A 16,685-nucleotide genomic window follows, 5' to 3' on the forward strand; every position below is an offset into this window, starting at 1 on the left:
AAAATAGATGCAGTGTCTGTGAACAGTTCGAAAGCAGAAATTCCAGCTAGTATTTTGAAATGGTGTGTGTCGGGAATCTATGGAGATTTAAAACTATTATCACGTCGTTGATATTCTGTATGCCACTTACACAAGTTCCTTCAGGCATATATTTTATTTTATTTTATTGCTATCTAAGTTATTAATAATAAAAACAATATTAAAATATTGTTTTTTTCTGAGTGGGCTAGGGTTGAAAAAGGTGGGAGGTAGGCTTCAAAAAAGTTATTACGGGTTGTTGCTGCTTTGCAATAGAATATATTGGATGTTGGACAACTTTTATTTCTTCCAACACTATATTTATATTCATACGCATTCACTTTATTTAAAACAAAAATAATAATTATAAATAGTTCATTTTTTAATCCACAATTATAAATTGATTATGCTTTTAAATAGTTCATTTTTAATCAATAATTATAAATTTCCAAAATTTTAAAGCGAATACCATAACGGACAGTGGTCACGGGTGCTTTCGGCCGAGTATGAGGCCCAATGATCTAAGCTTCCAAACAAATAATTACGCACTTAATTTTTTTATTATCAATTTAATATTATTTGTGAGGAGATTTTATGTTTATTTTAAATATTATATTATTTCTGTGCATATTTAATTAATCTAACTGTCCTCTCCACGGCCTATTTAAATACTTTAAAAATCTATAGTTAATTTTTATTCTTTAACTTAGTCATCAAATTTAGGAAAAGTGAGTATCGTATTAATCTTTAAAAATTGAGCTTTGGGAAGTATTATAATTTTAATGTTTTCAATTTAATTTTAGAATTCAATTTGTCAAAAAAAAAAAAAGACAAAGCAACACTATATTAGAAAACAATATTTATTTCGATTAAATTGTTTTTTGAGTATACTACTCATATCGTATTACCAACTATTGTTATAATTTTGTTAGTGAAAGAAGTTTATTTAAAATTGAAATTGTCTAAATTTCATTTAAGACCGCTACATTTGTGAGATAAATTAATATGGAACAAGAGCATGATAATTGATAGGATATAAGTGGATAAAGATATCATGAATTTTATTTTATAAGATTGACTTAAATTTCAAATTTATTTTTAATATGATAAAAAATTAAATTGAATATTTTTTTTCTTCACTCTTACTAAAAATTATTAAAAAAATTAATTTTAAAAATAAAAAATAATTAATTGTTATATTAACTAAATTATATATTATTTTAAAGATTATTTTTTTTATTAACATATAAACTAATTTTTATTATTAATAAATAGTTTATAATTTGGTATTTAATTAATTATCAAAGTTTTAATTACTAAATTTAATTTTAATTCTTATAGTAACTCATTCACCATCCTCCGTATCTTTTTATGTGGATCTCTTTCATGTTTTTACTGTCCACTTTTTCTCTATTCCTTCTTTTCTACATTCCTTCTTATTTAACTCAGTTTCTTTCCTTAATTTACTTTTTTTAAGTCTATGGTAAAACAACAGTAGTTTTAATGATATATGACTACATTATAAAAAATAGTTTTCATTGATATATTGACCAAATACACAGCAAAAATTAGTTGATGTTGTGAATGTTGTAAACAGAAGCAACAACAAAAGATTATGTTGTATATCTTAATTGAATATATACTGAAAAATAATTTTACCTATTAAGAATACTATTTTTTTTTTCAAATTGAAGACAAAAAGTAATGAATAAATTGTGCTAAAATAGAAAGAAATGAGGTGTGGCAACTAACGTAGAAGGACAATGGGAGACAAAGAGTAACAATTATGAAGCTTGATACTCCTCTTAAATGGCGAGTCGGTGTCCGATACTTGTGTCGAACACCGACACTCGTATGACATCTGTAGGACACGTATCTGTGAACTGTCAAATTCAAAAAGTATTTGTTAGATTTCTGACAATTATAGTACGATTTTAACACAATTTTAAAAAAGAAAAATACATTAATTTTCTCAAAATTCAAATTTTATTGTATAAATTGTTATTATGATTATAAAACTAAGAAACAAATTATTGTGAACCAATTATGAAAAAACATCTTTTCGCTCCGAAAAATAATCTGGAACATACTTGTACACATAAATTTTTATTGTCAATTTATATAATTCATAATTATATAATATATAGATTCGTGTCCCCGTGTCTTACATTTTAGAAATTTTAAGTATCTCCGTATCTGTGTCTGTGTCATATCAGTATCCATGTGAGTGTCTGTGCTACATATATGAGGATTGGGGAGTTTGAATATGAGCGAGTGGGGTGTGAAGAGAGACTTTGAAAGTTTTTTAAAATGGAGGTGTAAAGAGAAGGACGAGTAACCTCTAAAATTTCAAAAACAAATTAGAAAGTGTAAAGAATAAAAAATGTGGTGTAAATCGAAAAATAATGTAGAATGCCAGCGAGGGTCAAGAAGGCCTACTAGGAGGTACTGCACTACCCAAAGTAGTGACAGTATTTTTGGATAAGTTAGCATAATACATGGAATATTTATTTAGTATTAATAATTTTATTTATTATTATAATTTTGGAAGATAAAATCATTGTCAGTTAATGCTGAAAGGATTAAAGTAACGGTATAACTTATCAATTTTGAGAAATGAAATTAATTTTGTTACAAATTTTGGAACTAAATTATAATATCTTAATTTTAGAAACTAAATCAATGTTGCTCGGATAAATTACACGGTACCTCTTGTACTGAATTATATTGTATCTCTGGAACCCTTAAATTCATATCAGGTTTATTGACCATGATTGGGTTATTTTTTTTAGTTTTTACCAAAATGGTGTCCGTTTAAAAAAAATTATAAATTTAGACAAGTCGTATCTAATTGGGACGACTTCATATGCAGAAGTCGTACCAATTAGACACGACTTCTGCCCTGTCATACTGAAGTCGTGTCAACTTGACACGACTTCTACCCCGTCATACTGAAGTCATACCAACTTGGCTCGACTTCTGCCCTATCATACTGAAGTCGTGCCAACTTGGCACGACTTCTGCCCCGTATTAATTAATTTATTATATATAATTTATTTTTTCGTATTAATAAATTTCTATCAATCATTATTATATATAATTTTATATGGTAATAAAAATAGGCGTGTCTAATTTTATTTAATATTTAATGTTTTAAGAATCTGTAAAAAAAAATTTTCGTATTACTTAATTTCTATCAATCATTATTATATATAATTTTATATATGATAATAAAAAAAATGTGTCTAATTTTATTTAATATTTAATATTTTAAGAATCTATAAAAATATTTTTTCGTATTACTTAATTTCTATCAATCATTATTATATATAATTTTATATATGGTTAATGTTTTAAGAAACTGTAAAAATATTTTTTCGTATTACTTAATTTCTATTAATCATTATTATATATAATTTTATATATGATAATAAAAAAATGTGTCTAATTTTATTTAATATTTAATATTTTAAGAATCTGTAAAAATATTTTTTCGTATTATTTAATTTCTATCAATCATTATTATATATAATTTTATATATGATAATAAAAAAATGTGTCTAATTTTATTTAATATTTAATATTTTAAGAATCTATAGAAATATTTTTTCGTATTACTTAATTTCTATCAATCATTATTATATATAATTTTATATATGGTTAATCTTTTAAGAATCTGTAAAAATATTTTTTCGTATTACTTAATTTCTATCAATCATTATTATATATAATTTTATATATGATAATAAAATAGGTGTGTCTAATTTTATTTAATATTTAATGTTTTAAGAATTTGTAAAAATATTTTTTCGTATTACTTAATTTTTATCAATCATTATTATATATAATTTTATATATGATAATAAAATAGGTGTGTCTAATTTTATTTAATATTTAATGTTTTAAGAATTTGTAAAAAAATTTTTTCGTATTACTTAATTTTTATCAATCATTATTATATATAATTTTATATATGATATTAAAAAAATGTGTCTAATTTTATTTAATATTTAATATTTTAAGAATCTGTAAAAATATTTGTTCGTATTACTTAATTTCTATCAATCATTATTATATATAATTTTATATATGATAATAGAAAAATGTGTCTAATTTTATTTAATATTTAATATTTTAAGAATCTGTAAAAATATTTGTTCGTATTACTTAATTTCTATCAATCATTATTATATATAATTTTAAATATGGTAATAAAAAAATGTGTATCAATCATTATTATAGTCAAGATGGGAACCAAAACATTTTTCCATTAGCTTTCGCCATTGTTGAAGGTGAAACAAAGGAAGCCCTTATATGGTTTTTCCAATTGTTACGAGCATATGTCACACCTCAGTCAAATTTATGCATGATTACTGATAGAGGAACAACAATATTATCAGCATTACAATCTCCTGAAGTTGCTTCCGAAGATGGTTTAACCTCAGTGTATTGCATACGCTATATAGCATCCAATTTCAATAAGAGGTTTAAAAATGTTGACTTAAAGCGGAAAATAATCAACATGGGTACGACTTCAGTATGACAGGGCAAAAGTCGTGCCAAGTTGGCACGACTTCAGTATGACATGGCAGAAGTCGTGCCTAATTGGTACGACTTCTGCATATGAAGTCGTACCTGTTGGGGATCCCACATCGACTAGAGATTAGAGCCTTTCATTGTATATAAGTGGGTGCAAACCTCACGCCATTGAGCCGGTTTTATGGGGTTGAGTTAGGCTTTAAGTCCACTTCGTAATATGGTATCAGAGCCATTTTGAGCCTATCCTAGCGAGTGTTTGTGTTAGGCCTATTGTGCCACCCGCTATCGGGCCACTATCGGACCACCAAAAATATATAGTCCCACGCACGAGTTGGCAGTCTCGGCGTGAGCTTGTATATAAGTGGGTGCAAACCTCAACCGTATGAGTCGGTTTTATGGGGTTGACTTAGGCTTAAAGTTCACTTCGTAATAGTACTAATTAGGCACGACTTACCTAAATTTATAATTTTTTTTAAACGGACACCATTTTGGTAAAAAAAAAAAAAAATAACCCCATCATCAATAAACCTTCATATCACTATTATAATGCGTAATTTATAAATTAAGAAAGGGTAAAATTAAAGAAAATAATAATAATTTAACCTATTTAAAAATGTGAACACATTTTTTCCCATCAATTTGTCCCACAATTTTATACTTGGTAATACTCAATCTAAAAGTGACACATATTGATTGGTGCTTATAAATTGCAAAATAAAAGCTTGGCAAGTTAAGCATGGAGGGAGCATACGTCCATATCAGAGTCCAAGCTCACCTGTGCCATCTTCTTCATCAACAAATCCGCCTTGTCACGAACTCTCACCGAACCCCTCACACAAAGATCAGCCAAGACGGTTGAAAATTCCGGCAGCATCAAAGCCTCAGTGACACAGTCTTCACTGTCATCAAAAAGACGGATAAGGATATCAGCAGCACCCTCCTTGCTCAACAAAGACCTACCCTTCAACACATTCAACATTACCCTAACTATCTCATCCGTTTTCTTCAAACCATTCAACCCTTCATCAAACCTCGCAAGGAGACTAAGAACAGCCAGAGAAGTTCCTGCCAGGTCTTCATTATCAGTACCCTTCACCACCTTAAGTAGCACTGCCACTACCCCGGCTCGCACTGCCAAAGTGCAGTTTCCATGAAAATGAACAAGCTCAGCCAGAGAACTCAGAAGGTGGTGCGCATCAGAACCACGAGACCCTTCAACTGCTTTCACTAGCAACTGAACTGTGCCTGCCACCCCAAACTTGGCCTTGTTTTTGTCATGCATGGCCAAGCTGCAAATCAACGAGGAGGCCAATTTGGAGGAGTCAAGGGAAAATGATGAGTTGGTGATGAGGGAGTTGAGGTAGTAAATGGTTTCCATGTCAGCAAGAGATTGCTTCAGATCTGGGTTGAGGGATAGGTTGAAGAGGGTTAATAGAGAAAGTGTTTGGATGATGGGGGAGGAAGAGTTTGTTAGTGTGGCTATTGTTGGAATGGCTCCTTCTGTTTGAGCTAGTGAGGTTCTGTTCTGGGAACTGACCTTGGTGATGGAAGCCAGCATTTGAAGAGCTTTCTCTTGAACTTCAGTTGAGTCTGATTGAACCAGGAACAGACATTCATTGATGGCATCAAAAACACGAGACGAGGATGATGATATTACTGACGACATCTCGTGTTCAGTACCACCTTTCAACCACCCAAGTTTTTTAGGCTTTAAATTGAAGTATTTAAGAAGCTTAAACTTAAACCCTACATCTTTGGTTATGTAAATTATGTATATATAGAGATAGTTTCAATGTTTCATTAGCATTGGAAATGGCTTAGATTTTTGTCCTACTCTTGGGGCTGTAACACATTTAATCTATATATCTTTGTCATTTCTCATTGGTCTCGTGCTCCTGCCAACACACTAATATTGAGAAGAAAAAAAAACACTATTCGGCTAGACAGAAAAATATATTTTCACAGCAATATTCAAAATAAAACATTTAAATCCAAAATAAATCATTTAATAAGTGTATCTGTCCACCTATAAATTGTGAAAGACCATCAATTTAAATTTTTAATAAGTGTATCTGTCCACCTATACATTTTGAAGAATTTTAAATTCACCAAATAAATGAATTAATCTTTTATTATAAATTAGTGATTAATTTAGAATATAAAATAGTTAGTAGCTAATGTTAAAAATTAATTTATAAATTATTTATAATTTTTATTAATAATAAAAATTATTTTAAATACTAATAATATTTTAGTTTATAAGGTAATATTTATTTTGTTTAATATATTAATTATTTATTTATTATTCTTAAAATTAGTTAATGTAGTAATTAGTTATTTGTTGTTTTAAATTAGTTACTATTGAATGATTATTTTTTGTATGTTAGAAGTATGTTTAAAAATAATTTTCAAAAGATTTTCATAAGATTTGTGAATAGGAACAAAAGTTTTTGATACAGGTGCACCAGAGCCACTTTCATGTTATATGTAATAGGAATTTAGAATGGAATCAGTTATTTGCCTAAATCCATCTATACAAGCAGTTTTACATTTAAGATAATTGAAAAGTGAAAAATATAAATATTAGGATAATTCTAACAAATTGGATTGTTGTCTCTAATATAAAGAGAGAGATATGAATTACATAATTAATCAATTTTTTTATCAAAAAATAAACCAGGTTAAAATTAAAGATGTAAACTTATTTGAAGTCATGATTTAATTAAATACAGAGGCTATAGAAGAATTCAAATTGCATAAAACACGTCTAACTACAAGAAGGATTTACATGAACGAAATAAATAAAATTCAAATAATAATGAAGACATCTTTAAACAATTTTAAGTTTCAAAGCTATTCATAGCAAGTGTTAGATATAAGTATAAATTTAAATATTCCAAATTAGTACAAAAATAACTTATTTAGATTTTCAATCATTTCAAACATCTACACTTGCACTCAATAGAAGATGAAAGATGTTTAATTCTATGTTCTTTTATTTATTTATTTATAGAATTGACTAAATAAATACATTTTTAATATGATTATTATTAGAATAAACTTAACTAAAATATATTAATGTTTTAAGTATAGAATAATATATATATATATATATAATTAATGTTTTGGTACACTAAATAGCCTCACATCGTTCAGAGGTCAATAAAGACAATTTAAATACATTTTTTTCCATGATCCTCTAAGGTACCTTTTGATGATATAATCATAACGAAGTTATGAGCTTCAGAGTGAACAATATACCGGATGCGACAATTGACCCTAGTGATGTCACCTCAACGAACTTGAGGTTGGAACATTAATGTTATGTACACTCAATAGTCCAACATCACTTAGGAGTCAAGGATAAGGACAATTTAAATACATCTTCCTCCTTTAATCCTCTAAGACGCATTTTAAGAGCAAAATCGTGATGGGACTCTAAGCTCTAAAACGAAGATTGCATCAAATACAATTATTGACCCTAATGATATTATCTCAACGAACTTGAGGTTAAACATATGATAATATATCAACTTTACAAACATAAACATTATATTTATGATAGTTGTTATATAATTAGTTTGTATGATTGTTTCTCTCATGTATTTACCCTTCTATTGAAAGTGAATAAATAAATAAATAAAAGAATATTAATAATATATCATTTCACACATAAAACAAAGAAATAAAAAAATAACACAGTATATAGGTATTTATATTTGTAGATAATTTCATCACATATATTCATGTTTTATGAAATTTAAATCATGGTTTTATTTACATGCATTTATCTAAAATGAATCTTATAATATTTTTTAATTTAAAATAAGATTAATATATTTATATCAACATTATTATTACTAGTAGAAACACATACGTTCATGTCAAGTGCCTGCTGTCCGCAATTTTTTTTTTATGGTTAAAATTTTAAAGTCATAATTTTACTACAACAATAAAGAAAAAATGATTCAATGTTTTATATTTATTAATAATTCTTAATTTAATGGAAACAAATAAAGAAAGAAATGAAAGAATGATCAATTTGATAAAGAGGAATAGTAAGCGAACCTGCAAGCCAGAAGAGAGTGTGAGCACCGCCCCCAATCAATGACCTTAAAGGTTTGGTTGCGAAAGGCGAGATAAACAACAGATTACCATTACAAATCCAAGTTACAAAGATTCAATCTTTCGTAATGCAACGAACCTCTTCCATGCCTCGTGCGAGAAAGATCACGTTAGAAATCATAAACTCAAAATTCTATTGTCAAATTTGGAGAAGCTTCCATGCCACATTGGTGATGAGAATAATATGTGATCCATGAAGAAGGATGTAGTGAAGAAGAATAAGTTGTTTTGTTCCTCGTTGACATCTCCATCCATATCAATCACATTTTGAGTCATAGTGATTCGTGTTTTTTTGCAAATAAAGAACAAGAAACCAAATGATAAGAAGGAATAACAATTATGATTTTTAGAGAGGTGAAGATATGGGTAAAAAACCAATACAAAATGGTAAATAAACTACTTCACATCCAAAATTTAAAATTGGTATCTTTTTTTACAAAAATGATAGAATATTAGTTTTAAAAATAAAAAAGAAAAACAGTTTTCAATTAAATATAAAAGTAATTAGTTATTTATTAAATGCTTTAAAAAAAATAACTAAAATGTCCAAAATAAAACAATAAAATAAATATTAATATAAGGGTAAAATTGAAAATATAAAAAAAATGAGTTAAAGAGGGGAATCTCTTTATATATAGGTATAAATTTTGATTTTTTAAAATTTTAAATCATAATTAAATGTTTTATAAGTAAATAAATAATTAAATTAATTAACATAATTATATATTTCATGAATTAAAAATAAAATAATTTAGTGACATATTGACAGTAAAAGAATTGGGTTATCACGTTGCATCCATTCACTTTGCAAAACCGTTTCTTGTAATACATAATAGATAAATAAAATATATAATATATAATAGATAATAGATAAATAAGATATGTAATATATAATAGATAATAGATAAATAAGATATGTAAGATATAATAGATAATAGATAAATAAGATAGGTAAGATATAATAGATAATAGATAATAGATAATAGATAATAGATAAATAAGATATATGCTCTCTTGAATAATTATTATCTTAAAAGTTACAACAACAATGATTTTTAATTACATTATTTACTAAATAGAGTTGAGATGTCACGGGCATCACTGATAACATTACAAAATATGTAAAACAAAAGTGACTTAAATATGTTAAATATCTTAACTAATTAACATTTATCAGATACTATCTTCTAATATTAATTAGTATAGCACGGGTCACTTTAGTTTTGCGTATATTTTAGAATTACTTGTTTATATTGGGTATAGCTCTTACTTTCAGTAAAAAATATATATAGAAAAATTGTTAATAATCAATATTAAATTAACAAACTAGTTATTTTCTTATATAGTAAGCAAAACTTATTTCTTATATAGTAAACATAACTTATATAGCAAATGAATTTGATATTTATTTTCTTAAAAAGTACAAATTATATGGGCCCAAACCATTGCGGCCCATATGGCTATTTTTATCTCCAGTGCGCCCATAAATTGCACAATTATGCCATTTTTGACGATAAATTCTTAGAAACCCTAATTTGTTCGATTTTTCAATACTCTTCCCCTTCGAAAAATCAAAGGTACTTACAGGCGCAGCGATTAGTTCAGAGGTTGTAAGCGATCTCGCATCGTGAATCGTCGATAAAGGTAATTTTTCACCATCTTCATTTATTAGAGCTGTTTCGATTCATGCCACTTTTTACAATTTAAACGTTTCTGCTTCGATTGCGATACCTGCTTTTAAATTTTGATCCTGTTACCTCCCTTTCCAGTTTATTTGGTCTATTTTATGTAGTCCGCTTCTATGAATTGTAGCTATTCTAAGATTTTAGTTACTTTTCAATTAATCGCGTTGACAATATTCAATGTAGTTTTTTTTTTCGTTGCAAATTTTTTCGGAGATTTATTTTGTTGAGCATAGCAGTAAGTTTGATTTTTATGAATTCATTCGATTGACACACTTGCCTGATTAGTTAGTGATTCGCAACACCGGTCAAGGTTTTTGAATTTTTGTTTTTGTCATGGTTTTATCGTGAGAAATTGCTGACAAATGCAATCTATGCATCCACAATCGTGGTCTGAATTGCGATATAGATTCGGTATACCCTAACTTTGCTACCGTCGTGGGCTGTTTAAAACCTTAAATTTGATTCTATTTCCATCTTTGGTAAAATTTGTTGAATATTTTCTTGGAGTTGTATAGGAAGATAATCTATAATCCTTCTAGGGTATCTGATATAAACAATTTTGTGATTTTTCTTCTGTGATATTAACGTACGAGTATTAATGCCACAGATTCGTGTCTGAGTTGGAGTAGTCATCACCATGAGATTGAGAAAGGGAATTAAAGTGGAGATCCCTGGCAATACCGATGGACTTAGTGTGGAATGGCGATGTGCACGAATAATTTCTGGTAATGGGCACACCTACAGTGTTCAGTATGACCGTTCTAGTACAACAAGTGAAGCTAGCATAGAGAGAGTTTCAAGAAAGGCCATCAGACCATCTCCCCCTCCTGTTAAAGGTATTGGGAGTTGGGTAGCTAATGATCACGTGGAGGTTTACAATTTCGGTTCTTGGAGAGCAGCTACTGTTTTGAAATTCATTGATGGAGATTTCTACCTGGTAAGACTGTGGGTATCTTGCAAAGAGTTAACGGTGCTCAAGGTAAACATGAGGGCACGCCAGACTTTTCAAAATGGTCAATGGGTGGTCAAGTCTAAGGTAAATTTCCATTTGTTCAACATAAATAATACAGCTTTGCTTATGATTTAATTTTTAATTTTAGCTAATATTCCAAAGCTTGATTACTTTCTTTATGGTTGAATATCTGATCTATTTATAGAGATTCCTTGAGTACTCGTAAATTTAATTCAATGTCCTGATATTTGTTCATACTTCTTTCAGGGATCTGTCAAGTCACCAGTTGGGAAGTCTAGCTTGATTTCTAACAGTTCCAAAGATGAGCCTGAAAATAAGTGCAGAAATATTGTTTCTCCAGGATTAGATGCCAGTGATCACCAGGAACCTTGCCTGATTTCATCTTCAACATTGAAAAGAACATCACCTTTTGTCTCCTCTCTTGTTGAGTCTTATCCCAGAAAATTAAGGGCTGTGTCGAATATGGGTGAGTGTGAAAGATTCAAAGCTGTAACCACAGCCCCCTCGCTGCATAAGGTATATGCTGTTGTTTACCCACAAAATAATATGGGTGAAAAATGCATGCATACTTCCTTTACTAATGGTACCAAAAAATATTATGAAACAGGAAAGGAGAATCCTTGTAATGTTTCAACACACTTTCTTGAACGAATTGAAGAACCTGATTATTCTTGTAGTGATCTGAGTTCTGTTGGCAGTTGTAGTGTCATAAGTAGTAACTCAAATAAAATTTCCAGTGATACCTTACCAGGTCCTTGCCAGGATGAGGATACCCTTTGCAGTGATGCAGAATCTCTAGATGTTGGAGATGTGGATGAAGGATGCTCCACTTCTCCCAGTGAGGTTGCAGCAGAAAGAATTCATAGTTTAGAGTTGCATGCATACCACAGTACCCTAGAAGTTATGTATGCCTCTGGTTCTTTAAGTTGGGAACAGGAAGAATTATTGACTAACCTTCGAATTTCACTCAATATTTCAAATGATGAACATTTGATGGAGATAAAGAACTTAGGTTCATGTGGTCAGAATTTTTAAATGTTTACATTTTAATTCCTTATTTGTACAGCCTTAGTAGGTTCTGAAGAAGAGTACATATTTTTGAATTATTTTTTCTTAATATTTCTATATTGGGAAAATAATGTTGCTATACACTCATTATGAATATATCAAGTTACGATGCTCTTTATTTATTTGCTAGTCTCACTCTCTCTCTCTCCTTATATTTGATGCTATAATTTTCCTTTTCAATGTCACAAGTTCTTGGCTTCTACACCTGTTATGATTTGCTGATATGAGATATTCAACTGATTGTCTCCTTAGCTACTTGTATGTCATTTAATTGCCAAGTAATTGATTTGCCTGGACACCTTGATTATACTTCTGAATTTGATCTAAAATACTTAATTTGAATGAAATATATTAGCGATTTATTTTATGGCATCAACTTTTCTGCCATTTGAATATTATTGATGAATCAACTACAATTTTCCAGGGCCAGTGTAGGAGGCTTGCATGCCTTGCTTCCAATGGCTAAATATGATACTAGGTTTGCTTCTTTTCTCTCTGCAAATTAATTGGTCACATCTACCAATAATTTTCTTACTGAGATTAGAAATTTCTGACCACTGCTTTATCATTCATGTGATTCAAGAACACGATCTCACTTTAGGGTTACTCATGTGATTCAAGAACACGATCCTCGTATGGAAGGTCTTCTTATAGTGCAATTATTCAGATAATAACAATTTAATTCATTTATTTGCATACCTTGTGAATTATCTTCACTGTTACTTGAATACTTTATCCTGTCAGTGGAAAAAAAGTGATGCTAGGATGTTCAGAATGTGTTATATATCAGGTAGCTAATTGCCCTGGATTTCTGTCCCGTGGCCTCTCCATGATGCATAAGCAGATGTCCGGTGTGTTGACATGGCAGCAAATTGCAGCAGCAATAATGCTTTGCAGCCACTACATCAGACGGGTAAAAATCTCATATCGTTTTTTCATAATTGACCTAATTATTTTAGGGTCGTTTGGTCATAATTGACCTGTCTGCAAAATTATTCTCTCCATTCTCTAATGTCAGTTCACCACTGTCTGACAGCCCATTTCATGCTGTCTTATTGTACCTTTTTTTGAACTGGTCACTTAATGCTCTTATTTTTCTAAACTTTCTTAGGCTTGGATCTTATAATTTCCACGAGTTCATCAACATTTTTTTTTATCTTGACATTGTTGAAATTGGCGTATATAGGAAACATGTTAACGATGGTTTTTTAGCAGGTCTTGGGAAAAATACTCCATTAAGTAATTTTTTAATGGAACTTTACTGTATCTAAGAATTTGTAAAAAACATAGGATTCGCATATTCCCGTCATACTCAAAAATCAATAAACTCATTTCCTCCTTTCTATAGTGGTTTCTGAGCGTATATGTTGTTAAGTTCAAAATGTCTGACATCTCTCAGCCCCTCGATATTGTCAAGCACACTGTCAATTGACCATCAAGAAAAGTGTTAGGACATCCGTTGATTCTCATTGACATGGAGCACCATTTTCTATCATTATTCTCATTGAGGTCAAATTTATGTTTTTTTATCCCTATCGTTTTGTTTTTGTCTCCAAATAATTATATTGTGTGTTGGGTTTACATACTGATCGCTAACGAGATCCGTTGATGACATTTTGTTAATCTTTGCAACCTCATCATTCTGATTCTTGACTGTTTATTTTGAAATGTTATATATTGAGATAAAATTTATATCGGCTATTCATAAACATAGTTCTCGGTAATTTAATCTAATGCACTTTTTTTCGTTGTGGTCAATTTGAATCCCATTTGCTGAGCTGATCAATGTTTTAGTTCTTCCAAATCAAATGTGGAAAGCAAGTACCTGAGAAGATGATGCAACTCTGATGCATTTTTGGTTTGCCTCATTGTGTGTTTGTGTAAAATCTGGCTTGTTTTCCGTATTTTGAATTTTTTTGAATATGTTATATCGCGAATAATCAATTTAATCGATGTATTATGCGCAGTTAAGTCACAATATGTTCAAATTTTGTATGATTGCAGCCTGTGCTGTGTATTCGATTGAAGTATAGTTCCAGTAATTTTTAGTTATTACAGTTCTGTTAATGTGCTGTTGGATCCAATTACAGTGCTTTTAATGTTTAGAGTTATTACTCGTATCTATTGTAGGCTAAATTCATTCAGTAAAAGATTGACACTCCCAATCCCTCTTTTATGTTTTTCATATTCTTATTTAGGGGAATTGAGCAACCGACCAGTTGCGGACGATAATGCAATTGTGTCGCTCAATGTAAACATAATTGGGGTTGCTTTGCGTAATGTTTTTTAATGTAGCTGTTCACTTAGGCTTTAAAGATTTCTGAAAAAGATTAAATGCTTTTTCATAAATTAGTACATGGAGGCCAAAATTACGCATGTTAATCAAAGAACTAGTGATGTAAAAAAACATTAGTAGATAGTGAAGCTTACTGTTTTGTTTTCAAGGTCTCCATTAATTAGTCTCTTAAACAGATATCACTAAATTAATTTCTGCAACTAAATGAAAGGCATATATCATTAGTAAAAAAATTCTTAACATAATACATATTAAGAACATTTTTACTCGTTTTAAAAATGTTATCTGCCAAGTCTTTTAATGGTGTTGTAATAAAATATTTTAATGTTTTAATTATACTAGGTATATCGCATAAGCAACGCTTAAACGTTCCTTTATAAATTTATAATCCTGAGTTGAAATAAAAAAAATACTTGTAACCTTGACAATAATCAATAAATTATCTTGTGTAAAAAAGTAATCAGGGCTACTAAGTGTTAACTATCAGTATTCCTTTGGAAAGTTTGATGTTGCAATTAAACAATGGTCTTAGATGGGTGTGAGATTTGTCGGGAGAGAAGAGAGTGAACTTGTGAGGTAGAGTATTCCTTTGGAAAGTTTGATGTTGCAATTAAACAATGGTCTTAGATGGGTGTGAGATTTGTCGGGGGAGAGAAGAGAGTGAACTTGTGAGGTAGAGGATGCATATTGAAATAAATTTATGAAGATGATTTATTAAAGTTTGTTATTGATAAAATTTATAAATTATTTTAAAGATGTAAAATTTAAGTTTATAAATTTATTTTTGTTATTAAAAAATTAAAATAATAAATTATGATATTTTTTTTTATAATTTTGATTTAATTAAATTTTTATAATATATAGTATTTATAATTATTAGTATTTTTTAACAAAAAATAAAATAAAATATATTTTTTATTTATTTAACTAATATAATTATTAAGTATATTAGTATTTATAAAAATAATAAAAATGATTATACATATTTATTATTTTATATAATTATATATATATATATATTGTTGATATTATAATTTTATTTTATTATTATTTATATCTATATGTTTTTATTAATATTTATTAATAGTATAATTAAATGATTTTATTACATAAATTTATGTAATATTTAATATATTAATATTTTATATTATATATATAATTTTATTAATAATTGCACTATAGGTCGAATAGTTGAAAAGTTGAAAAATCGATAATAAAATTGAAAACTAAATAAAAATGAATAAATGATTAAATAGTAAAATATTATAGCAAAATCTATTAAATAGGTATAAGTACGTTTAATATGTTTAATAAATACAATGTACAATTCAATTGGATCTAAAGTCTAATAAAAAGTACTATAAATAGGTAATTAATTCAAGAAGTAAGTAGAATCTAATAATTAACTAAAATCAGTTCTGATTATATCATCGGAGCCTCTTGCTAGTACATATTCGAGAGTTGATCAAAGGCCAACAGTTGATCCAGTCCAACTAGTGAGAATCCATAATCGATATCCAAACTCAAGTCCAAACTAATGAATAATGTAACCAATAATTAATATTATTAATAACTTAAATAATTAATATATTTTAAAATAGTGTATAATTTAAATTTAAATTTAAATATAATGATATAATATATATATATATATATATATATATATATATATATATATATAACTCAGTGAATGCAGGAAGGATGAGTTAATTTAGGGTTTAGGATTTATATTTAGTAAAATCAGACATCATTTCCATCTACTCGTCGGTCTTCATTTGTATGTCATCAATAGAACGAAACACAACATATTTTTTATATTTTCCAGTCGAAAGTGTGATGTTGCAATCGAGTGTATATGTTTGCTCGTGAAGTTGACATTAGAATATCTTTTCCAACATTTTATTTCTAAATAATTTTAGTTCAAAATAACATGAAAGGTTAGTGACAAAAATGTCTACTGTAAATTTTATAATTGCTCGAG

At 28.5% G+C, this 16,685-nt stretch overlaps 2 protein-coding genes across 3 annotated transcripts; one reads left to right on the forward strand and one right to left on the reverse strand.

Annotated features, from left to right (window-relative positions):
* Window positions 1-5,287: 5,287 nt before the first annotated feature.
* On the reverse strand, window positions 5,288-6,223 carry LOC137822249 (U-box domain-containing protein 14-like). The gene has a single exon (XM_068627144.1). The coding sequence runs from the start codon at window positions 6,221-6,223 to the stop codon at window positions 5,288-5,290; it is 936 nt and encodes a 311-aa protein (XP_068483245.1).
* Window positions 6,224-10,174: 3,951 nt separating this feature from the next.
* LOC137820051 (uncharacterized) lies at window positions 10,175-14,460 on the forward strand. 2 transcript variants are annotated; one of them, XR_011082531.1, is made up of 4 exons: window positions 10,175-10,326; window positions 10,975-11,403; window positions 11,587-13,050; window positions 13,199-14,460. XR_011082531.1 is itself a non-coding variant. In XM_068623830.1 (3 exons), the coding sequence occupies exons 2-3, from the start codon at window positions 11,005-11,007 to the stop codon at window positions 12,373-12,375; spliced, it is 1,188 nt and encodes a 395-aa protein (XP_068479931.1). In that variant the 5' UTR covers window positions 10,175-10,326; window positions 10,975-11,004; the 3' UTR covers window positions 12,376-14,460. The 2 variants fall into 2 exon arrangements, 1 of the variants encoding a protein (XP_068479931.1); XM_068623830.1 differs by having other exon boundaries at window positions 11,587-14,460.
* The last annotated feature ends 2,225 nt before the right edge of the window (window positions 14,461-16,685 follow it).

Source organism: Phaseolus vulgaris, chromosome 9 (genome assembly GCF_000499845.2).
Source record: "Phaseolus vulgaris cultivar G19833 chromosome 9, P. vulgaris v2.0, whole genome shotgun sequence".
NCBI classification, from domain to species: domain Eukaryota; kingdom Viridiplantae; phylum Streptophyta; class Magnoliopsida; order Fabales; family Fabaceae; genus Phaseolus; species Phaseolus vulgaris.